Source organism: Lepidochelys kempii, chromosome 14 (assembly GCF_965140285.1).
Source record: "Lepidochelys kempii isolate rLepKem1 chromosome 14, rLepKem1.hap1, whole genome shotgun sequence".
NCBI classification, from domain to species: Eukaryota; Metazoa; Chordata; order Testudines; family Cheloniidae; genus Lepidochelys; species Lepidochelys kempii.
The window spans coordinates 7,087,664-7,112,705 of NC_136393.1; the positions used below are offsets into that span (position 1 = coordinate 7,087,664).

The window sequence follows — 25,042 nt, forward strand, 5'->3', positions numbered from 1 at the left end:
CTTAGGTTTTTTGGGTTGGATTTTTTTTTTTTTAGTTTTAGCAAGGGGTGGGTTAGGAATAAGAGTGGTCCTAGGGGAGTATCTGTGTTTTATTAAAAAGAAAAGGAGTACTTGTGGCACCTTAGAGACTAATAAATTTATTTGAGCATGAGCTTTCGTGAGCTACATCCGATGAAGTGAGCTGTAGCTCACGAAAGCTCATGCTCAAATAAATTGGTTAGTCTCTAAGGTGCCACAAGTACTCCTTTTCTTTTTGCAAATACAGACTAACACGGCTGTTACTCTGAAACCTGTGTTTTATTAATGGCAATCCATTTTTTGGATTGGTATTAACATATGATTCAAGCAACTGGTGATTTTCCCAGTTTGTATATTTTTATATAGTACCTAGAATTATTAGGATGGAAGGCTTTTATACCTCATGTGATATACACAACACACATCCACACAGGCTGGGATCTTCAAAAGGGCATAGGGGGAAAAATACAAGCGCATACACCTATATAAAATGCATACAATCCCTTATACATGTAAAGATACATACACAAAGTTATCATTGAGGAGATAAAAACACGACAAAACACAAATCACAAAAGACAGTAAATGTTTTATGTGCAGACTGAATTTAAGTTCTTTGCACAATAAAGCATCAACAGATCTTTGATGAAGCTATTTATGTCAAAGTTTAGGCCAAAATTAGGCCAATACATCGATAATTAGTCACCTAAATATATAGTCCCTATTTCTCAGATATTCAATATCTTATCAGGCCCCTTTCATTCAGGTACTTAATGTTAGACACTGAATTCTGAAAATGTTAGCTTAATGAACTTGATTACCCTACAAATCATAGGATGTGAACATGACCTTGTAACAAGCTGGCCAAAGGACTCTCTGCGACACCCAGAATCTCTTTACTGGCAGTCGATTTCCCAGTATAGGCAAAACAAACAAACAAACAGTTCCTCGGTCTACTTTGGCTTACAGCTCCCAGGGTCTTCCTCCCCCTTTTTACCTCTTCTCACTGCTCCTGGTTCTTGCAGCTCTCAGGCTCTGAGGAGTCTCTTTCTTCCCCTCTAGGGCCAAGTGCCCTCTTTTAACCCTAACTGGGATCAGCAGACCAGGCACACGGTGCACAGGTTCTGCTTCCTCTGAAAGGGCCAGTGGCACCCTGTGACAGACCTAAAGGTGAATTGCGCTACTATGTTGATGGTATAAAGAAAAGAAGATTGATTAGATGGATATATTTATAAAATAAGGATATTTTGGTAGAAACTTGGTAGGATAGTAGACAATCTAGAATTTAAGGAGAAATGCAGAATCACTCCATAAAAACCTTTTGTTTTTTAGACTGTGGGGAAGGTACATATAAAACTTTACTTTTAATGACGGGAAATGTTTTCTCTTTCTCTGTCAATTTCACTAAATTTCTTATTTTGTGTGTCTGACCGAAGGTTTTGTCATCATCACTGGAAGCAAATTCATCTACTGTGACATCCCCATTTGGAAATCACTCAAGTGATCACTCAAGAAACATCTCAGAGCAACTCAGACTCTCTTCAAGAATGTTTTTCCTTTAAAAGGTAATAGTAATTGAAAGGTCTCATGAGATGTCACCTAATTCCGATAAAGGAGATTGCAATATGTCTGTTCCTCAATGTTTGTTTCAATCAACAATGCTATTTGTAGCAAATACCCCTGTTTCTGACAAGTCTTCTGAAAAATTTATTTCATATCATCTATAAAATGCTTCTTTATCTCTCAAGCTCTTCTACCTCACTATATATTATAATGCAGGTGAAGTGACAAAGGCTAGATTTCTAAGAGACCTACTTTCGCAAATGAGCAACTTTATGCTCTAAACACAAATTGGGGGCTAGGGCCTTTATCCAGCAGAACACTTGAGCACATGCTTAACCCTAAGCATATGAATAGTTCTGAAATGTGCTTAAGTGATCAGTGCTTTAAAAGCCTCTTTTCTATGTCTCCAGGCATGTTTAAAAGCAGGTCTCCTTGATAAGAAGTCTCTGTTTGGACATCTGCCCTCATGATAAGGCTCCTTCAGTACAAGGGCTTTAAAAGAAGGACTTGTTTCCAGTGCAGTATTAGTAATGCTAAAACAGACCTACAGAACTCTTGGTAACACCTGGAAACTTTTCTCGCAAACCAAAGGACTCTCATGGAATATGCTCGCAGTGTGAGATCCAAAAAGTTCCTGAGGACCCAGTGCTGCAGCACAGTGCAGAACTCCCCTTTGGCCCCTTTTGGTTACATTATCCATACTTTTCTCATTGTATATTTTTTGCTCATGAGGATGAAACATGAAATATATGATAAATGCACACACAGTAAAGGATTCACATTAAGAAGGTCATACAATTATTCAATTATTAATGTTTGATATTTAGTAGCCACTCAATTATTTCCCATCCTTCCATTTTTACTAGATTGGTAAAATAAATTACTTGATCTTGCCATAAGTTTAACAGTGTAATTTGCTGAAAAGTAACAGATCCTCAGAAGAAAATAGATAAGCATTTTGGGAGACTTTTTTTTTTTTTTTTTCAACATATGCCATTCTAGGGCACATAATACATGAGAATTGTTTAATATATGCATATTTCTGATGATTTAGAGCACCCTTTGAAGTCACAAGGTTTCTTGTATATTCAAAAAGTCACTTTTAAGATGAGAGATTCTTGATTAGACTACTACTAATACATAGTTTTCTTCATTTAAAAATAAATTATGTTCCAAAAAATTGTAACATGTGCCTTAACTATATTTGGTTTGGGGGTCACTGAGCTAATAAGAGCTACTTGTAATAATCAGATTTACGTAAGAGATTACAATCAACATCTATATACTAACACCATTAACAGAAGAGACTAGAGAATGATAGCAAAGAAAACTTTCCTCCCTTTACACAAACATACAGGAAAAATATCATGAAACAATTTATGAAAACAAAGTGAAAGGGAACATTGTGTAGACAAGATAGCAATGTCAATGAGAATTTCATTACACAAATTGTTAAAATATGGAGTACAAGATCAGCTGTAGCCTGGTTCTGATAAAGTAAACTTCTGTAGAGCTCTCTCATATAGCCCAAGCCCCTTCCCCTAGCAAAACAGCTTTTTTGTTTAATACAAACAAAAGCCTTTCTTACAAACATAGGAAGAAGAGGTTTCTCCTTTTAAACTATGTTTATTTATGAATTTTAGGTGCAGACCCTCACAGATTAAATGTTGCTAGGTTCAGAAACTCATCTGCTGTACTCTGTTCTAAGGGGAGGAAAATGCTTTAACTAGAAACTTCCTACCATCTGAGCATCAAAAACCAGGAAAAATGCACTTCTGCTTATGTAAACATAATTTCTGAAGTCACTGGGAATAAGGCTATGTCTCAAGATCAGATTTTCAAAGCTTAAAAAAGAAAAGATAAAAGACTGGAGAATTTAACTATTATTTTTATATTATGCAGAAATATAATGAAAGAGTTTGGTACAAAAGAATATATATTTAAAGATGTGCTTAATTCCATTCCTATTCAACAAACCCCTTAAGCATGTGCTGAATTTGGCAATGGATATGTTGCTGAACCAAGGCACTAATTCAGAAGTTGAGCAAGTGGGCCAGATTCTGAGCTAGTGCAAACTAGTATAGCTCTTCTGAAGTCACTGGGGCAGTGCTGATTTACAGCAGCTGTAGATCCGGACCATTTATAAATGCATACAGAATCATGCTGAAAACATGCTTAAATATATGAATGAGTTTATATGAGAATATCTTAAACTAGGTCTCCAAGAAAAAGAACAGGGTAGTTTCAAACATTTGCTTCATGTAAATGGATTGGACTTGCCAAAAAGTGACTTTTTATGCAGGCATATGAACTGCTAGAGGAAAGTTAGATTGAGTCACTGGATACATCAAAGTCAAAGTCCAGTGAATGTAATTACTGAATGCTGTATGAACAAGAATGATACCTGCATTCATTTGCCTACTGCCATGATTTCAAATTTTAATTACACAAAAACAGCTACTAGCATCAGTGACTGAACTCCGCAGATTACCTTGATTGCTCTGTCATTATCTCTAATCATCTGCTGCTTCTCATCTTCAAACTTTTGTACAACATCCTGGAGCCGCCTTTCTGCAGCAAGCTGCTGCCGGCTGCTCTCCTCTGTCAGAGAGGAAATGGTTGTCTTAAGTTCAGCTACAATCTAAAAAGAAAACAGCATGCTAAAACTCCTTGTTCAGTGAGAGGTATGTATTTTGCATGTATTTATACTTGACACAAGAATGGAGTTGGCAAACTCCACTGTGCAAACTAAATATTTTAAATTAACATATTACACACTGGCAAGCATGAAATTCCACACAGAGGAAAGGAATATAATAAAACTGTGAATGGCATAAAACTGCTGAACACAAAATATTTGGAAGAGTTTTCCACTATAACATTCCATAATATTTACTCATCAGAACAAAGCACATCTGTGATCTCAAACATATAAGATGTTTCCAGTTTTCCACTTCATTGAAATGACTTGTTGGGATTTTTAGCAGGGCTTCAGAACTTTCTACAATAACAATATAAATAACAATATAACAATCAAAGAACACTGAAATAAACATGCTAATAGCTCTTTGTCTGTTTGAAAGGTATATCATAGTTGATACTGTAGATAAGAAAAAGTTGTACTTTACATACTTCACTGAAATGTTAAACTCGACAGGGCATCCCTGTGTTGTTGGGAGTAATGTATTTTATTTAACAATAAATTTGAGGTCTGGTTCAATGCCCATGGACTTTTTACATGAAACACCCATGATTTGTTGACTATCTGAAATCTAGTTGTTTTACCCTTTTTATCACTGTAGAAAGCCATATTAAGCCACACTTTGGGGGCATATATTATAGAAAGCTATGCTTAGACACAAGTGGCCTGATCCAGCAAAGCAGTTAAGCACATGCTTAACTTTAAGCATGAGAGCGGTCCCATTGACATCAATGCAACTACTGATGTGATTAAAGATAAACTGCTCTATTAGGGCCATAGAGTCCAATCCTGAAAACACTTAAGCATATGAATAGTCCAGTGATAATATGGTCCAGTAGTACTGTACTACTCACACATGCTTCAGTGTTTGCAGGACTGGGCCCCTAGACTGTGAAGAGACACAACTATTTTAAGGCCACACTATTTAATTTATTTAGGAGAAAAACGGGAGCTTTCAGATGTATATCTGATAGGATTATAAATAATGTTATAAAATATTTTTAAATAAAAATATTGGAATCCTGGGGAGAGGCGAAGGGAAGTAATTTTTTGAATGAACGTATTGTGAATTCATTTCCCTACAGTTTGCTAATGGATGAAAACCAGGAAGTGAGATAGACTATAAATAAAAAGTGAAACTGATCCTGCCCGTTTCAGTCACAGTGGACAGAAATGCCAAAATATACAAATGACAAACTGCAAAATTAACACTTCTTATCTTGTTAATAATCTAAACTTTTATCAGTATCCAGTTTCATATGGACAGTATCCCTTTGAACCCTTATTTAAGTGACAACTGATTAGACTTAATGCTTTCATAATTTTTAAGGGGCAAACTAACTTGTCCGGAAAAACATAAGGGCACAGATATTGGAGGAATCTCTAATTCCTGCATCTACATGAGCAGGGAACATTATGGGGTATAAATATCAGTAACTTCTGTAAAATACAAATGTAAATTAAGAGAAAGGCAATATCTATCAAGAATGATAAATGATCAAAAATGTTCTCCTTTATGTGGAAAATTAAGTTTTACATTATTTGGGTATTATTAGGTGCCTGCAGTAACAAGGAAATTATCTTTGAAAAGGTAAAAAAAGATTATAAATGACCAGATGATATGGAGCAATATAAGAACCTACATAAGAACTTGCTATCCAGTCCTTTAGAAATGTTCAATTCTATATTTAAATACTGAGAGAACGTTTTCTACCAGTAAAACCAATGGGCACAAATGTAGAGCTAATTTGAGCAAATACAACTCCACTAAAAGTTTACAGTCTGAATTCAGCAGCAATATAAATGGTAGAGTGGGTCAGAAAATTAGCACCAAACTGGCATTTACGGGGTATTTAAAATGGAAGAAGAAGAGGGTGGTAACAAATGTAAATTGCACTCGTTTGACAGAAAATACCAAATAAGTATAAATTATATTACTTTGCCATTTACAACCAATGGGTAGTTATATCACTATGGATCTGCTGAATTTTGTCCATTTTATTTTGGGTAACAAAAAATAATAAGTTGGTTAAAATGCAGCAGTAGGAGAGGAAAGCACTGACATACTGGTAGACTTCCTCTACTAGAAGTTTACTGGATTAAGAACCTGGACATACATAAACATTTTAAAAATGTTTTAAGAAAATCTTGACAAAAGTTGACAGACAAGGAATGGCTTTGGGCAGTAATTCTCAGGGAAAAAAATCTAATTGTTTATTCTGTATAAACTTCAGAGAGAATTTCCGGGAATATCCTCTTTGTGTGGGTGTTAAAAGTGAATATTCCAAGAGGCCACAGAGAGTAAAATTAGGCTGATGTCAGCAACATAACCAAATGAAAGTTACAAATGACCTATTATTAACGTTAAGCTACAAAAAATATATTCAAACAACACTAAGGGTCTGATTCAAACCCACAAAAGTAAAGGAATTCAGAATGAAATCCCATCTTTAATTCTACCATTGTGTCAAATAACTGTAGCATACAATGTATGGTCTGTAAAATCAGACACTGTTTAGAAACCCCTTACAATGGTTGTCACAGAATCACCAAAAGTAGAAATGTAAAAGATTGATTAGGTCATCTAGTCCAACTCCCTGTAATAAAGGACATTCCTTATAGTATATTTGTTAATGCAATGTCCAGTCTCATTAAATGGGTCTCAAACCACATCTCTTGGGAGACTATTCCATAGCCTAATAAATTTCATTACTATGAAGTTTGTCCTGATCTTCAGTTTAAATTTTCATTATCTTAGTTTCACAGTTTTATTCCTTATTACTCATATACTCTCTTTGTAACATCCTAAGCTATTTCTCTCCCTCCTTGATGTTTATACCTTTACATATTCAGAGCTGTTTAGATATCCCCCACCTGCCATAGACATAGCAACGTATTACAGAGTTAGTAGCTAATGGAACTTTAAACTCAGGCCTGAATTTCTTTACACTGATGTCAAACTTTCTGGATTATATCTATCTATTTTTGAGGTTTTCTTTTTATTTCTCTTCGTGGTGACATAACAAATGCAAGAGGATTTTATAAAAAGACTCTTAAGGAAGTTTTTAAAGTTGGCATTCTAGTCATTCATCCCACTTTCATGTAAATGCATGCACAGGAAATATGCATTTAGATTATTTTAGAAATGCATATTATTTATCTAGACATAACTATATAAAACATATTTACAAAGTTTTTTGATAAATGTATAGTGCCCTAAGTTTTTAGTGCAGCAGACGTGAGAGTCCTATCATATCCCACCACGGTATTTATGTCCACAGTTTTGGTGATGTTACTTTGAAAAGAAAGACTTTTGAAGGTAAAAATTCAGACTCATTATTATTAATAAACTGCAACATGTTTCTGGCTTAACAGTAAAAGAGATTATTTGAAACTTCCATGTTACTGCCTAGTATGTGGAACCTTGAAACATTCTTTATATTTGTTGGCATTAAGGGAATATTTGACCAATATTACTTTTGCTGAGAATAAACCTTTATAACGAAACAAGTCTTCATTTGTGGTTGTGAGACTCTTGCTTCTCAGAGAAGAACGATGGCTACATGCAAATCCTCATGACAGTTTTTACACTATTAAAATTTTAACCTTCAATTGCATCTACATATTCTATCATTGTCTAAAACCATGCACTAGGAGCATTTTACTGGTATGCTGTACCAATATACTACACTGGCTAAGTGCTCCTACTGTTGGCGCAGCTTATACGGACAAAGCTGTGCTTTTCCTGGTATAGTTTATTCTACCACTACCTCCTCCTGCACCAAGCAAAGGAAGCTATACCAGTAAAAGCGCAGTTTTGACTCTGTAACTGCATCTACACTAGAGGGTTTTGCTGGACTAGCTATCTCAGTCATGGGTCACACCTCTTCACTCCCCCGATCAACCTAGCTGGTCCAGCAGAAGTCTGCAATGTAGATGTAGCCTAGGTTTCAATTCCATGCACAAGTTAAAATGAAGGTTTAAAGTACTCAAAAGCAATTGTGAAGAATTGCTTACGACCGCCATTTTTTTGATTGACTTTAACTGTAAGGGTAAATTGAATATACATTTTCAGTTCCCACGTCAAGGGTCATCAAAAAACCATTTTACATTAATGAACAAAAACTCCCTCCATTAAGAAAAAGCAGTTAGCTTTTATGTCATGATGTAATCTAGAATTCTTTTAAAATGTTTTGGATGTTAAAAAGCTGTGTCAGCATTCAGCAAAATGATTGGATTGGTTAAAGCCCTACAAACGGTGAACATCAAAACTGCATAGTTGGGCTCAAATCCTGTCATCAGATATGTGGCCAAGAACCACCTTGTAATAGCCTATACACTTTATGATTATGCAAGCAACCTTTGCTGTTTTTACAAGATGCATGTTATGCAGGCCTGCATACAGGGCCAATTTTGCCTGAGTTCTCATTAACTGGCAGTGGGAGTCAATGGTGCTCATGCTCCCGGCAGGATCTGACTCCCAATAGCTAAGAAACAGCAAGCTTAAAAAAAAGGCTTAAACTGATCCATTTAATTTTCTGTTTTTTTTTTTAAGTAATAAAATTTGGGAAAGGCAATTGATATTTGATTTTGGGGGAGTAGCAGGGAGTTTTGGACATAAGAAAAATGAAGTTCCAGAATAGAAGTAAATACATTTTTCATTTTAAGTTTCCAAACCAAGCTTACTAATTTGAGGTTTTTGTTTTCATGTTGCCTACCTGTGAAGATTTGGCCAACTTCTGACTGTATTCCTTTTCAATCTGCTTCAACCTGCTGTTGGCCTGAAATAGACACACACACACAAAAGGAAACCAGATTAGCTCAGATGAAGAATGTGTACAGACACTTTGCCACTGACCCCTACGCTTGGCACCTCATCTACATGCCTATCACTAAGCAGCTGGGATCTGTGCCAATTCCAACGCCCTTTTGTGGCAGCCAGAAAACCACAAGGGCTTGTCTTTGATCTAGGGCCAACTATTCATCACTTAAAAGAGAGGAAAAATTGTACCTCTGCTGCCAATTATTAGAAAAACATAAAGGCTTCTACGGATAAAAAAAAAAGGAGGGGGAGAAAGAGAGAGAAGTTTATCAGGATGACTTCATCTCTGTTTGAGGAAAAAAGGGAAGAAAAAAGCCACAAGTTCCAGTGGAAGCTGTGAGGGTTCAGTGTGACATGTATTATATGATTTCATGTGCCAGCTGATGTCTGCAAGCTCCTTTTGTCAAATCTTACATTCTTTTTTAAGACTGCTGCTATTAAACTGAAAATCAAACCCAAGATGCATCAGAACCATTTGGGCCCTCTGACACACAGCTCTTTCCACCTTCTGGCATATCTTTCATATCTCAAAGATAAGGAATAAAACAAAATTGGAAACAAGGCCACTCTTTTATCACAGGTAATTGAGAAGCAGGTGTAACTGTAATCTAATGAAAAAAAAACACAGCTTTTAAATTCACTAAGGACACAATTCTGAAATGGGTTGGAGTTTTAAAAGCCATTGCTGTACTATATCCAATAGACCTGTCTCAAAATGTTTCCTCATAAATGTTCTGTTAATGGTTCTAGTATTCTGGGTTCTAAAATCTGAGGCTAAACATCTGAGAAAAATGTATCTTTCAGTAAAAGAGTACTCTGAAAGCTGAGTTTTGAAGCAAGACTACAGTGAGCAGCCTTTCAAAGTGATCTTATGCAAAAAGCTCTGTTCACAACACGACAGAGGACAGAATCCATCACAAAGCCTTAATGCAGCAGCTGGCTCTGTGCAGGCAGACCCCAGTGTCAATGTGGAGCACTGCTGAAGCCAATAGGGCTCTGTATGGGCGTAGGGGCCCTGTGTGGAGCCAGTTGCAAGACTGGGATTTAAGGCTCCAAATCCTGTGAATGCATATGCATGTATCTTTACTCAAGTGAATTGTCTGATTTACTTCAATGTGACTACACATGCTTAAAGTTGCAGACATGCGTAAGTCTGCAAGATCAGAGTCTTAATGAATATACATTAAAATAGTACAGAAAATGTGAAACAGTTATTCTAGTAGAATATGAAACCTTTAAAATCAATGCCCTTCTAAATGCTATTTTTAATGTAAAATATATTAGTCAGTTAAGAAAATTTATATTTCACCAAAATATTTCATTTTTAAATCCCAAATTTCTTCAGATTTAACTAGTTCAAAGTTCTAAGATGCATAGATGTTTCCATATTTAACTATTGCATGGTATGAAATATCACTGCTCTAAAGGACCATCAGAAACACTTTTCTAGTGAATGAGTATAATTTTTAAGTCCAAGGGAGATGAGAATGTTACCATTTAATTGAAGGACTAATCAAGTATTCTATATCATGATTGGATACGCTACCTCTACATCTGTGCCTAAGATCCTATTAATTTCTCTAAATACTGTACTGTGTTCCTGAAGTGAAGTAAACTAAGATTCTGAAATAACAGGTGAATTACATTTAAAAGTAATCTGTTTATCTAATTTAGGTCATCTACTGAATATGGGGTCCACTCAGTCCTAGTCAATATATGACATAGTCATAGGTTAATTGTAGAAGAATTTGTTGTGTGGAAGCATCTACATCATACAGTTTGTTCCAATCTACACTTTTTTCTGTATTTAACACTTTTTTCCTTAATAGTCTTCTGGTTTCAGATCACTTATTGCCACCACTGTGCATCATAAAATTATTGTAACTGGCTGTTTATCTTTAGGGCAAATTAAAAAAAATACTTACAGTAGCAGAAAGATTAAGTTACTTTTTACTCTCAAAGATTTTTCATACATACATATAGATAGATAGTGTGTGTGTGTGCGCGTAGAGAGAGAGAGGTGTTAGCAAGACAGTGCAAAGAGTGTCACATTAGTCTTGTGTTCACTCTTAATCAGCCTGAGACTGGAGGACTTCATCTCTCATACAGTCAACTTTATAACCTCTTGAACCCAAAGAAGAAATCTTAATAAATAACACACACAGCCACACATACCCATAACCTTCACAAACATATTAGAACTTGTTAGTCCACACTGAACCGAGCTGGGGCAGCCAGTTTGACAAACAATGACCAAAAAGATCTGAAAAAGAAACTTGCTAAATGTCAAGGCTTTACTCCTAGCAGAGTAAACCTCTATAATACTGTTCATAGTAACCTGATTTAAAATTAACTCTTGTATTTAATTTTTTAAAACTAAAGACATCCTAACAGCTTTAATAAGATGGAATCAGAAGTGAAAACCAACCCTTAGTAGCTCATTTACTGCTTTTCTTTAAATTCATCAATTTACCCCACATTTTTATATCCATGTTCAAGCCTAAACTTTCTCTGAGTTTTCCATGTTGAAGCCTAAACGTTATATCACACTGGTCAATCAAACTGATTTTTTAAAAAAAACTTATGGTGACACACTGGGGATCCACTTCAATTATCTTATGTTAGTCCAGAATATATGACACAACCCCATGTTGCACAGAACCTGCACCCATACTCATTTGAGATCTTTGACTATGGGATGTTGCTTTGTAGCCTGGGAACGCAAATCTATCCCTTGCCAACACATGGAACATGGCTGTGCAAAAGCGCTTTTACTTAGGCTTTGTGCAGGGTAATTTTACTATGAAGTGCTTACATATAACTATATGTAGAGAATATAGTTTAGGATTTAAATTAAATGTATTGTGACAAATGAGGACACTAAAAATGGAATGGTGAAAACAAGCATCAGTTTTCACGGATTGTTTCAAAACTGGGTCCAATTGCCATAATAGCCCAGTTCTATCGTGTACTATGTGAAACATAAGCTGCTTCTGTATTTAGCATATTTTCTCACTTTCAGGTGATATATATTTCAGAAACAATGATGAAGAGGAATCAAACTGGGTAACAACCCTTTGGACGGTCAGACTGTATTCATTAAGGTCTAACTTCACAGCAATGGACAACAGGGTCAATGCAGTTAATGGCCCTAAAACCTAAGTTTTTATGTGCTTTATGTAACTTCTGTAATTCACATCTGGCTGAAACATCAGCTATTATGTGCATTTTCATAGTAAAAGGGCTTAAATTCAATAAGCCATGGTAGTTTTTGTTTAGTTTCACATGTTTTAAGACAAACTTTAGTTAAAAATGACTTTATTATGAAAATGTTATATGCACTTAGTTTATATTACCAGTGTAGAGTCTTGCAGTAAAACAAAATATTTTATGGCCTTGTTATAGTTTTTCAGCTTTAAAAAGCAACTGTAGGTTTGTAACAAGTTTTCATACATCTATAATCCATACTGTTTATATCCAAACTATAGATGCTACGTAAACCTGTACTGACTTCAATGGAACATCGAATACAAACAATTTAATAGTATTAGAACCACAGCCTCCATTATACGATGTTTAAAATATTGGATACTATGTGAATGAAAACTGAATTTTATTTTATTTTCATGAAATACAATAGTACTATTAAAAATAAAGGAACTTAAAACGTAGCAACCAATTATGGGAACATACTCCAGAAAAGTCCAAAAAACACTGTGCGTTACCAAAATCTTTCATCTACTTTTCAGTAATATCATTGCTGATAAACAAGATATTTGTGTGTAAAGAGAAAACAACTTTTAATCATTCCATTCTTCCTGCATAACTCACTCAATAGAACTATGGTCCTGTTTTAGTGGCATTATAACCACTTACCTTGTGGTCCATTCTGATTAGACCTAGGTGGACTTTTTATTTTTTTCGCAAATAAATGAGAGAATGAGAATGAGAAAATAAAAAGAGTGAGACACTACAGCCTGACAGTTATGGCACTCACCTAAGATGTAGGAGACCCAAGTCCCTGCTCCAATAACAATTTAATTATTTATAAAATGTGGTACAGCTTCAACAGGAGAGATTGACAAAGACTCACACCAAAATATCCTATAGATTGTGTGGCTTGGACACTCTTATGCAATATAGTAAATCCAAGTTCAAATCTCTTCTCCATATTAGGCAAAAGGGGGGGACTGAATCTGTGTCTACCACATTCCAGGATAGAACCCTAACCATTGGGCAAAAGGTTATAAAGGAGGTCCCCGTCCCAGAATTTTATGAATTATTCCTTTGCTTTCGTAAGAATGTCAGTTCAAAAAGAAACGTTTTGACCTAACTTGATATTGTTTTTTAATTCACCAAAACAGTTAGAAAAAAATGTTTGTCATTTGATCCAAAATGAAGCTTTTTGCCTATATTTTGGCATTAGCAGCAAACCAAAAAATCCATTATTTGCCAGCTCTAGTTCTGACATCATAAACACTAGATTATAACTCTCCTGAATGAGTCAGCAACAGAAAGTTACATATGTATGTCAAAGTTTCTATTTATAAACAAATACGTTAATGAGCAAAAGCGGAGAAGAAAGATAATAACAAGTAGAATTGGTTCTGGTAAAATATATCTTTTAGTTTTCAAATGTGGCAGGGTTTCTATGAAATGTTAAGGCTCCTACCTCTGCCTATAACAGCAAGAAATTCCAAGTTTATGATTTTGTCCTTAACTCACCCTGTTTTGCCTGGTTACTGCAGAACATATGGCATTCAAAATCTCCCACTCTTTGGAGACATCAACAAACCATATGCAAAACAAGGTCGGTTAACGATCAAAAGATAAGGTATACAGGTGTAGCGTGCATACTTAGGGTCATATACTGCCTTCAATCCATGGAAGTCATACTGATGCCAGTGAGAGTGGCACAAACAGATTAAGGGATATATATTGCCTACAGGTTTCAGAGTAGCAGCCATGTTAGTCTGTATTCGCAAAAAGAAAAGGAGTACTTGTGGCACCTTAGAGACGAACACATTTATTTGAGCATAAGCTTTCGTGAGAATGCATCTGATGAAGTTAGCTGTAGCTCACGAAAGCTTATGCTCAAATAAATTTGTTAGTCTCTAAAGTGCCACAAGTACTCCTTTTCATATTGCCTACAGTTTTTTCCTTCATCCTCACAGATCCAAAGATTCTACTTCTAGGCAAAGAAAATGAGGTGGATAAACACTGGTTTGTTTACTGCTAACATGGCTAAGTTATTCAATCATCACTCAGATAATATTTCAATGGTGGAATAAAGTGCAGGACCTCACTGCATATCTATGTCTGCTTTTTAAAATCTATTTTCATCCTCCTTTAAGATTCCTGTGCCATGCAGCAGGTGATAGTGTCTGGGATCATCTACACTAGCAACTCTAGCTTTTTAGCTCTGAAATTGATCTTCCCCATGATGGCATGTGAAGACTGGCTGTAAGCACCCAGCCCTGCCGCCAGAATGTTCAGATTGTCACCAGCAGAAGACAAGCAGCAGCTTTTAGAGCAATCAGAAGAGGCAACATAAGCATTAGCAAAAGCAAACTGCATTGAGGCAATTCTCTTGCATTAAACTATTAAATCAATCACTTATTACATCGAACATTACAGGGATTTATTACTATATTGAGCGATCCTATTCCTCTGTTACAAACTCCACTATGAAGTACATTTATGGGCCCTAATTTTCCATTGTAGCTAAGGAGCTCTTGATGCAAGATTGGTGGGGGCAAAGGAGAAGGCACTGGGGATGCAAAGACCACCCTGTCACCTTTGCACTCCCTCATTCTTTCTTTCCCCTCATCCCCAATCCTACGGCTGAAGATTACTCAAATTTATGTGGACTGCCAATGAACCCCAGGGATCATTTCAGAACCTGTGGACCTGCTGAGAATAAGGGAACCCAACTAGATTCCCCAAGTCAGCAGCTGGGAGGGTGAAGAAGAAGCCACTCTAGCAGCCACAGAATTCCCATATCCAGTAAGAAACCTTCGCTAGGGCTGCTTTGCACCAGTACAACTGTGCAAAGCAGCCCCAATGTAGCACTATGACATTCGATTAGATAACAAATAATTGGGGCGGATGGGGCAGAGACAGCAAAAGGCTATTTGGTGAGAGCTTAGTATTTATATTTGAAATACACATTTTTCTAATTGTGCAAAAAATCCTATCCAAACATTAATGCGTTGTCATCTGTTTAGAGCAGTGTTTCTCATATGTGGCCACAAGGGGCTTTTCGTGTGGCCACAGCCTCCTGGGCAGTGATGGGGGCGGCGAGGAAGCAGTGTTAACAAACATAAAAATATCACTTTTCACAGAAACAGACTTACTACCTAGCAAGTCTTTAAAAAAAAAAAAAAGCCACCCAAAAGCACAAGAAACAACAACAAAGAAGACAAGAACATGCAAAGCACATTATTTGTTTATATTCTGTTTAGGTCCAGCAAAGAACAAAGACAACTGTACGTTATTTTTATTATTGAGTCTGCAATAAAAACTTACATAAGAAAATTACAATGATTTGGACATGTATATTGCATGTTTTTTGTTTTTCCTAAAGTTAATGAAGTATTTTAGGAAAAATTGTCAGAGCGGCCATCAGCAAGAATTGGTGGCCACACTCTAAGGGCTCCAAAAAAATTCTTGAAACACCCCTTGGTTTAGATGGTCTTGAGGAAGTTACAATGTGGACTATCCTAAGGGAAAGGGAGTCATTACTTCAGATAACAGGGACTACAGCCTTAAATATTATCGCCTTAACAGTAGGACTAAAGTAAAATTCCTTTGTAAAGTTGCCTGTAGCTTTATAGTATTCGAAATGTAAGTAGTATGAATATAACCAAATAGACTTTCATCCTATTAATTTTCACCTATCATCATGGTCACCTACTAACTGCTTCAGTCTGCCAAATACTGTTTACTGGAATGACATGACAGAAATCTGCCATTCATTTGCTGTTCTTTGTAGCTTGTAAATCTGGTCACTTGTAAATATAGTCTAATTTGTACATGAAGACAAAAGTATTATTTGAAATGGTCTCTACACAAAGAAAATCTGAAATAATTGGCCCACTCCTTCTCTTACTTGAGTGTAAAGTAAGAGTAACATCACCGATGTCAAGAGAGTTACACAGACATGAATCTCACGTGAGACAATCTGACCTCAAAACTGTATTTAGTAAATACATGGCACTTGGCATCTTCACAGAGCTTTCTGAATACTAACTAACTGATCCAAACCCACATGCTTTCCCCAATTTATAAACCTGGAAACTGGACAAGAAGGTAAGTGCCCCAAGGCCATGGAGTGAATCAACGTCCGAAAGCATCTTTAGGTGCTTCAATACCTTTATAAATCTGCCCCTAGATCTCAATAGCTCCTGGCTTCCACTCCTAGACTATGCTTCCAGCATCTATTTTACAATATCTCTTTACAAAACAAATTATAGCTAGATAAAAGTGAAGTAAAAAAAAGGGCTATGCAAATGACTATCAGTTAAGTCACCTGTTGGTTTTCATTTAACTATTAATGACTCAAAATCCATATGTTATTGCTTTTATGAAGCATATTTCATTTAATAATTTTCATTGCCTAACTTTTACTTTTTTAGTCACTGCCAGCAGAGCAACTGGTATCTTTCTATGAAGAGAAATAGATGTCAATTAATTGATTGGCTGACATACCATCAAATTATTACAAGTCACTATTACACCAAGTCAGACATAAGAACAGCCCATTTTCTTTAATTCTTCCCACTCCATAAGTTTTCTTGTGGACATCCATACCAAGAGGTGCCAGTTTCCTGGGATTTGATTTTCTAGCATTCTGCAGAGTGGTCTGTCATTAATGAATGCACTGTAGACAATCAGAGTACAGAATCTGTCAGAAATTGGCCTTTTCCAAGGTATAAGGATATCGCATTCAACCGTACAAGCAATTTCGGCAACACCTACAATTAAGAACAAATAATGAACTGCTGCTAAAATAATAATTTGCTTTATGCTAGTATTTCCTATTTACTTTTATGAAGAGTATGATAAACCACAACTTCCCAGTGGTTATGGGCTCAAGGAACTCAGTGAATTCTGTAGGGGCTGAGCACCTTCAACTTCCACTGAAGACTATATGAGCTGAGAGCACATAGCACCTACAGGACTTGATGGAACACATTGCAGAATCAATGTATGTTAGAGCAATGATTTTTTTGAATTAATAAAAAAGAGGTCAGATAGGCGTAAACAATATCAATGCAAATCTTTCAGCCTTCAAATAGTGACTTCCAGATAAAAAAATAGTGGTATATAACTGAAGTTTTAATTACTGTAAGTAAATTTAATGGAAAACAAATTAGTTGCTGCAGTAAAAATAAATACGATGGCTAAGAGGTTATGATATTTAAAGATTTAGGGTGAAATCCTGCCCCTCTTGAAATACATGGGAGTTTTGCCATTAATCTGGGCAAAGATTTCATCCTTAGTCTCTCTTTAAAATACAGATGATTTAAAAAGAAAAGGAGGACTTGTGGCACCTTGTGTGGGGGGGTGGAGGGTGAGAAAACCTGGATTTGTGCTGGAAATCACTTTAGATAAGCTATTACCAGCAGGACAGTGGGGTGGGAATAGGTATTGTTTCATATTCTCTGTGTATATATAAAGCCTGCTGCAGTTTCCACGATATGCATCTGAGGAAGTGAGCTGTAGCTCACGAAAGCTTATGCTCTAATAAATTGGTTAGTCTCTAAGGTGCCACAAGTCCTCCTTTTCTTTTTGCAAATACAGACTAACACGGCTGTTACTCTGAAACAGATGATTTAAAAGGACAGCTCCCCTGAACTCTAGAGGGTGTTTTATGTATATATATCCCAGTGCACTGACAGAGAAACAGGTTTAATAAACTAGCTTAGAACTAATCACTTTTCAAAAACTAGTCAAATAATGGTCACATACAAGTTGATGCTCACTAATTAGCTTGACAGAAGTGTAAGCAAACTTAAAACAAGAAAAAAGAAGTGGGGGAAGGGAGGAAGGGGAGAGAGAAAATGAAAACTTGCTTCAGGGAAGAAGCAACTGTTCTCTGATGTGCAGCAAAGAATTTAACATCAAAGAACTAATGTAAATGGGGCCCATTTACTTAAAAAAACCCCTCCACCTTCTGGAATATTTCTATGAGTCTGACAGCTCTATGCTTTATACCAGAATTCTATATTGCATAATTTGACAGACGTTGAGGGAAAATGACCCTATGATTGGTCAACTCAAGCAATTTTGGTTGCTATTAAGTATATTAAAACACTTTGTACATGATCTGTTTAACTTTTAGAGATTAGCAGATCAGCTCTCAAATTCATCTCACTTGTATGTAAAACTTTACTTCAGTTTCAAACATTGGAAAATATATTCTCTCAAGTGTTTTAGTTGTTATAGTAGATTATTTTCTACACTAATTTGCGTTTCCTTTTTACTCCTCTTTCCACCAATCAGATAACATATGATATGGAAAACTGAACATCTGTGTAAAAGTGAAGATAGCAGACCCAGTTCAAATATGTAATTTGAGCTACCAAAAAGACCATTAAAATTGTTCAATATCCAAAACGATGTTAACAGAGTAATTAGTCAAGTACCAAATGACCTCAAGAGCTCTGAAAGTGAATGATAGAAATCCCAATCTGTCATACCCACAAATCCTATTAATATTCTACTGTAATTCCACGTTAGCAGATCTATAAATCCTATGGCATTTTCTTAATATATTTATGGAAGGAAAAACCCCCTCTCGTTCATGTGCTAAGCACTTTTCATGAGGAAAAAACAAGAATGAACAGAAAAGAATTTGACATTCTACCTTTTCTATGAAGAAATGCCTTTCTGCACCAAACTACAGTTCCACATTTAATGGGGGTCAACTAAAAAAACAAAAAACCTAGTGCAATTTGTGCTTAATGAAAACTCAACTTCCTCTACTGAATTCTTTCCAGTGCTTTATGCCTGAAGAGTCTATCTGACCCAACAGAGTATTTCTAACCGTTATGCAATTAGAGGGGGAAAAATAGACATTGAACCCTTTCCTAATGCTCATGAATTACACGCTTCTACCACAGTCCAAATGCTTCAGGTATATGAAACCAAGTTAATATGGTCACCGGAGTTTATTACAGACTGATCCCCCAAAATTAAATGCTGTACTGCTAAAATGAGAATACTATGTCCAAAATTTTTGCTTTTTTTCATTTTTTTTTTTAGAATAGTTAAAGAATCATTCATCAAAAAAATCACAATTTTATAGACCATTCTCCGCCTTGAATCTGAATAGTAAATACTGTAATATACACCTTCTTAAGCTTCTAAGATTTCCTTTAAACACAGTAGAACTCAAAAGTAAGGAGAGGACATTTTCCTAATTTTTCCTGAGAACAGAATACAATCAAACAAATCAACAGTTCAATGACAATGCCATTAGTTCTTTAGGAAGTTGGCATCCATACGAGTTAATCTTGTCACCTCCATTTACATGAGTTGTCACATGGACTTTGATTTGACTCCTTGAATGAGTAAGCAGCACATCTCATGAATAAGAACTAAAGGACTGGATCTAAGTTCTAAGCAGTTTTAAATGAAAAAATGTTTTTTGGTATATTCAGAGTTGTGCAATTTTAATGAGAAATTCAATCCCATCAACTCTCTGGGCCTCTCGGAATTGATGAAGCTGATTCTGATTCAGTCTGACATTGCTAGCTTGTTCACTTACCTGATTCAAACATGCCTTCTTTATAATAATACCCTAAATTAGTCAACAACTGCCACATATTTACTTGACACAACAAAACAATACCCAGCATGTCTATATAAGCAATTTAGTGAGCAAACAGCAAATTACATTTACCTGAATCATTTGAAAGACACGATCTTCTATAACTAGACTGTGCCAAAAATGTTATGGAGGTGGTTTGTGCATTATAAAATACTTTCCCTTCTTCTCGCCAATATCCAAATAAGATGAATGGTCAAACAATTTGGCTTCTTCCTCACTCTTCAATGAGTGACAATAAATCAGGAACTGCCAGGAAAATAATTCCATCGCCATGCTAGAATTGTACTAGTATATTCTGAAAAAATGGACAATAGCAGGAGCCTAGGGCATGACGTCCCTTTATAAAATGGGACATCAGGTGTGGGTGGTAGTACTTTAATTGCAGACACAGAAACATCTTTCCCAATGCTTACCAGTGAAACGACCCTTAGATGACACCCCCAGAAGATTGACAGATTTCACAGTTACTTTACCTACCACTGAAAGACCCTGAAACAGAAAAGAAACCTATATAGGGAAGTCCAAGGCCCTTTATCATCCATAGCCCCCCAAAATAGGTAAAATAAATGTCCAAGCTCTCCCTACCATATTGAAAGGCAAACCCCTGTGCCTGTTCTAGTTTATGGAGTATACCAGGGGGGTTAACCTGAGCCTGAGAAGGAACCAGAATTTATCAATATATATTGCCAAAGAGCCACAGTAATACATCAGCAACCCCCGATCAGCTCCCCCACCCCGCTCCCAGCACCTCCCATGCACTGGCAGCCCCGCCAATCAGCGCCTCCCTTCCCGCACCTCACGATCAGCTGTTTCGTGGCATGCAGGAGGCTCGGAAGGCGGGGAGGAGCGAGGGCACAGCAGGCTCAGAGGAGGGGGCGGGAAAGGGTGGAGAGGGGGCAGGGCCTGTGGCAAAGCCAGGGGTTGAGCAGTGAGCACCCCCCAGCACACTGGAAAGCTGGCGCCTGTAGCTCCAGCCCCGGAGTCGGTGCCTATACAAGAAGCTGCATATTAACTTCTGAAGAGCCGCATGTGGCTCTGAAGCTACAGGTTGGCCACCCCTGGAGTATACTATCAAACTACTCTTCCTCAGATCTTTATTCACCATTTCACAGGATAAGCCTGTAACATGCCAAGGTCCTTAGCAACTGAGAGCATGGAATGCTTTGGCAACAGATTGTAAAATATGGTGAAACTGTACTGAACTGGAGTCAAGTTTGGAAGGGAAGGATTATTATTTTTATTTTTAAGAGTTTGGGGTTTGTTTTCACTGAATAAACTGTGAGAGAATTAGAGACTGAAGTGGCTGTCTACCTGAAGTCACTGCTGCGTATCTTAACTGTACCTAAATCTCGTACAGTACAGTTAGTGTTTTCTTACTTTATTCATCTCTTGTTGTAGACTATCTAGACTCTAGTAGAAGTATAAGAGAGTTTACAGATAGTATGGTATGTTTTCTATTTGAAAGTTTTAAAATAGGGCTGTCGATTAATCGGTTAACTCACACGATTAACTAAAAAAGTTAATCGTGATTAAAAAAATCAATCGCGATTAATCGCAGTTTTAATCGCACTCTTAAACAATACAATACCAATTGAAATTTATTAAATATTTGCGGATGTTTTTCTACATTTTCAAATTTATTGATTTAAATTACAATGCAGAATGCAAAAAAAGTGTACACTCCTCACTTTATATTATTTTTGATTACAAATATTTGCACTGTAAAAATGATAAATAAAAGAAACAGTGTTTTTCAATTCACCTCATACAAGTACTGGAGTGCACTCTCTTTATCGTGAAAGTGCAATTTACAAATGTAGATTATTTTTTGTTATATAACTACACTCAAAAATAAAACAACGCAAAACTTTAGCACCTACAAGCCCCCTCAGTCCTACTTCTCGTTCAGCCAATCGCTAAGACAAACAAGTTTGTTTACATTTATGGGAGATAATGCTGCCCACTTCTTATTTACAATGTCACCAGAAAGTGAGAACAGGCATTCGCATGGCACTTTTATAGCCAGCATTGCAAGGTATTTACGTGCCAGATATGCTAAACATTCGTATGCCCCTTCATGCTTCGGCCACGATTCCAGAACACATGCTTCCATGCTGATGACTCTCGTTAAAAAAAATGTGTTAATTAAAATTGTGACTGAACTCCGTGGGGGAAAACTGTATACCTCCTGCTCTGTTTTACCTGCATTCTGCCATATATTTCATGTTATAGCAGTCTTGGATGATGACTCAGCACACGTTCATTTTAAGAACATTTTCGCTGCAGATTTGACAAAACGCAAAGAAGGTACCAATGTGAGATTTCTGAAGATAGCTAAAGCACTTGACCCAAGGTTTAAGAATCTGAAGTTCCTCCCAAAATCTGGGAGGGATGAGGTGTGGAGCATGCTTTCAGAAGTCTTAAAAGAGCAACACTCCGATGTGGAAACTACAAAACCTGAACCACCAAAAAAGAAAATCAACCTTTTGCTGGTGGCATCTGACTCAGATGATGAAAATTAGCATGAGTCGGTCCACACTGCTTTGGATAGTTATCAAGCAAAACTCGTCATCAGCATGGACGCATGTACTCTGGAATGGTGGTTGAAGTATGAAGGGACATGAATCTTTAGGGTATCTAGCATTTAAATATCTTGCAACACCAGCTACAAGAGTGCCATGAGAACACCTGTTCTCACTTTCAAGTGACACTGCGAACAAGAAGCGGGCACATTATTTCCTGCAAAGGTAAACAAACTGAACAAGAAATCAGGACTGAGTGGACTTGTAGTTGCTGAAGTTTTACATTGTTTTATTTTTGAATGCAGTTTTTCTTTTTACATAATTCTACATTTGTAAATTCAACTTTCATGATAAAGAGATTGCACTACAGTATTTGTATTAGGTGAATTTATTTAATCGTGCGATTAATCACAATTAATTTTTTTAATCGCTTGATAGACCTATTTTAAAACATTTTGGTATGTAACCTATTGCTTAAATCAGCCTCTGTACCAGATGATTGGAGGATAGCTAATGTAACTCAATTTTTAAAAAAGGCTCCAGAGACAATCCTGGCAATTACAGGCCAATAAGCTAACTTCACTACCAGGCAAATTGGTTGAAACTATAGTAAAGAACAGAATCGTCAGACATGTAAATGAACCAATATATTGAGGGAAGAGTCAACATGAGTTTGTAAAGGGAAATCATGCCTCACCGATCTATTAGAATTCTTTGAAGGAGTCAAAAAAGCATGTGGACAGACATGATTCAGTTGATATAATGTACCCGGACCTTCAGAAAGCCTTTCATAAGGTCCCACACCAAGGCTCTTAAGCAAAGTAAACAGTCATGGGCTAAGAGGGGATGGATGGATCAGTAACTGGTTAAAAGACAGGAAGCAAAGGCCAGGAATAACTGATCAGATTTTACAATGGAGAGAGCTAAGTAGCCGAGTCCCCCAAGGATCTGTACTGGGACCTGTGCTGTTCAACATACTCATAAATCATGTGGAAAAGGGGGTGAACAGTGAAGTGGCAAAATCTTCAGATGATATAAAATTACTCAAGATATTTAAGTCCAAAGCTAACTGTGAAGAGTTACAAAGGGATCTCACAAAACTGGGTGACTGGACAACAAAATGGCAGATGAAATTCAATACTGATAAGTACAAAGCAATAAACTCTGGAAAAACATAATCCCAACGACATATACAAAATGAAGGCGGTATAAATTAGCCGTTACCACTCAGGAAAGAGATCTTGGAGTCATCATGGATAGTTCTCTGAAAACATCTGCTCAATGCACAGCAACAGTCAAAAAAGCTGACAATGTTAGGAACCAGTAAGAAAAGGATAGATAATACGACAGAAAATCTAATCATGACACTACATAAATCCACGGTATTCCCACACTTTAAATACTGCATGCAGTTCTGCTGCTCCATCTCAAAAAAGATATATTAGAACTGAAAAAGGTATAGAGAACGGCAACAAGAATAATTAGGGGTATGGAACATATGAGGAGACAGTAAAAAATAATTGGGACTGTTCAGCTCAGAAAAGAGACAAATAAGAGGGGATATGATAAAGGCCTACAAAATCATGAATGGTGTGAAGAAAGTGGATAGGGAAGTATTATTTTCCCCTTTCCATAGCACGATAACCAGGGGCCACCTAATGAAATTAATAGGCAGCAGGTTTAAACCAAACCTGGGGAACTTGTTGGCAGATGATGTTGTGAAGGCCAAAAGTACAAATTAGATAAGTTCCTGGAGGACAGGTCCATCAATGGCTATTATCCAAAATGGTTGGGGATCCAACTGCATGTTCTGGGTGTCCTCTAAACCTTCAATATGCCAGAAGCTGTAACTGGATGACAGAGGATGGATCACTTAATAGTTGCCCTGTTCTGCTCATTCCCTTTGAAGCCTCCGGTACTGGCCACTGTCAAAAGACAGAATATAGGGCTGGATGGACCACTGCTCTGACCCAGTATGGCCATTCTTTTGTTCTTATATTAATCTTTATGACTTTATAAACACATGCTATCTGTGCATACTCTTAGAGCTTCCCAAAAAGATTCTAAGTATCTTTATTAATGCGAAGTGTGAGAAAACCTAAATATAAGGGTCACTGCCAGCTCCACTTATACCACCAACACATTTCTAGAGTGAATAAAGTCACTAGCTCAAGTCGTTTTCTTAAATACTACATGTTAACACTAGGTAGTAATGTCATTCAAATAAATGAAGCCCATCACTGGCTCATCTAAAAGCTAACCTGGTATGAGTTCTACAGTAGGCAGAATCTGTCAGAATTTGGGGACACATACTCAGCTGAGATAAGCTGCCATAGCCACACTGACATCAATGAAGCTATACAATTTACATCAGCTAAGAATCTGACCGTTGGTCTTTATTAACATATGGTACATGAGTGAAAGGCTATTGGAGAGAGTACAGAAAGATTACAATATGTTTTCTAGATGAGTGTGACAGACTCTCACTTTCAGCTACGTTTTGAGGCAATAAAAAGCAACTTTTAACTAGAAGATAATGATTAAAATAAAAAATCACAAGTCTGCATCATTCTGAGAGG

The 25,042-nt window shown here is 36.6% G+C and overlaps 1 protein-coding gene across 9 annotated transcripts in view; it reads right to left on the bottom strand.

Moving 5' to 3' along the window:
- CEP112 (centrosomal protein 112) overlaps positions 1–25,042 on the bottom strand; it is a 362,242-nt gene that overhangs the window by 103,693 nt on the left and 233,507 nt on the right. For all 9 annotated transcript variants that reach the window (XR_012154913.2, XM_073311622.2, XM_073311620.2 and 6 more), the window contains 2 exons: positions 9,001–9,063; positions 4,073–4,222 (listed from right to left, as the gene is read on the bottom strand). Coding sequence is in view for 8 of the 9 variants with exons in the window: in XM_073311622.2 (XP_073167723.1) it covers positions 4,073–4,222; positions 9,001–9,063 (213 nt within the window). In the remaining variant the exon portion in view is untranslated. The remainder of the gene's footprint in view (positions 1–4,072; positions 4,223–9,000; positions 9,064–25,042) is intronic.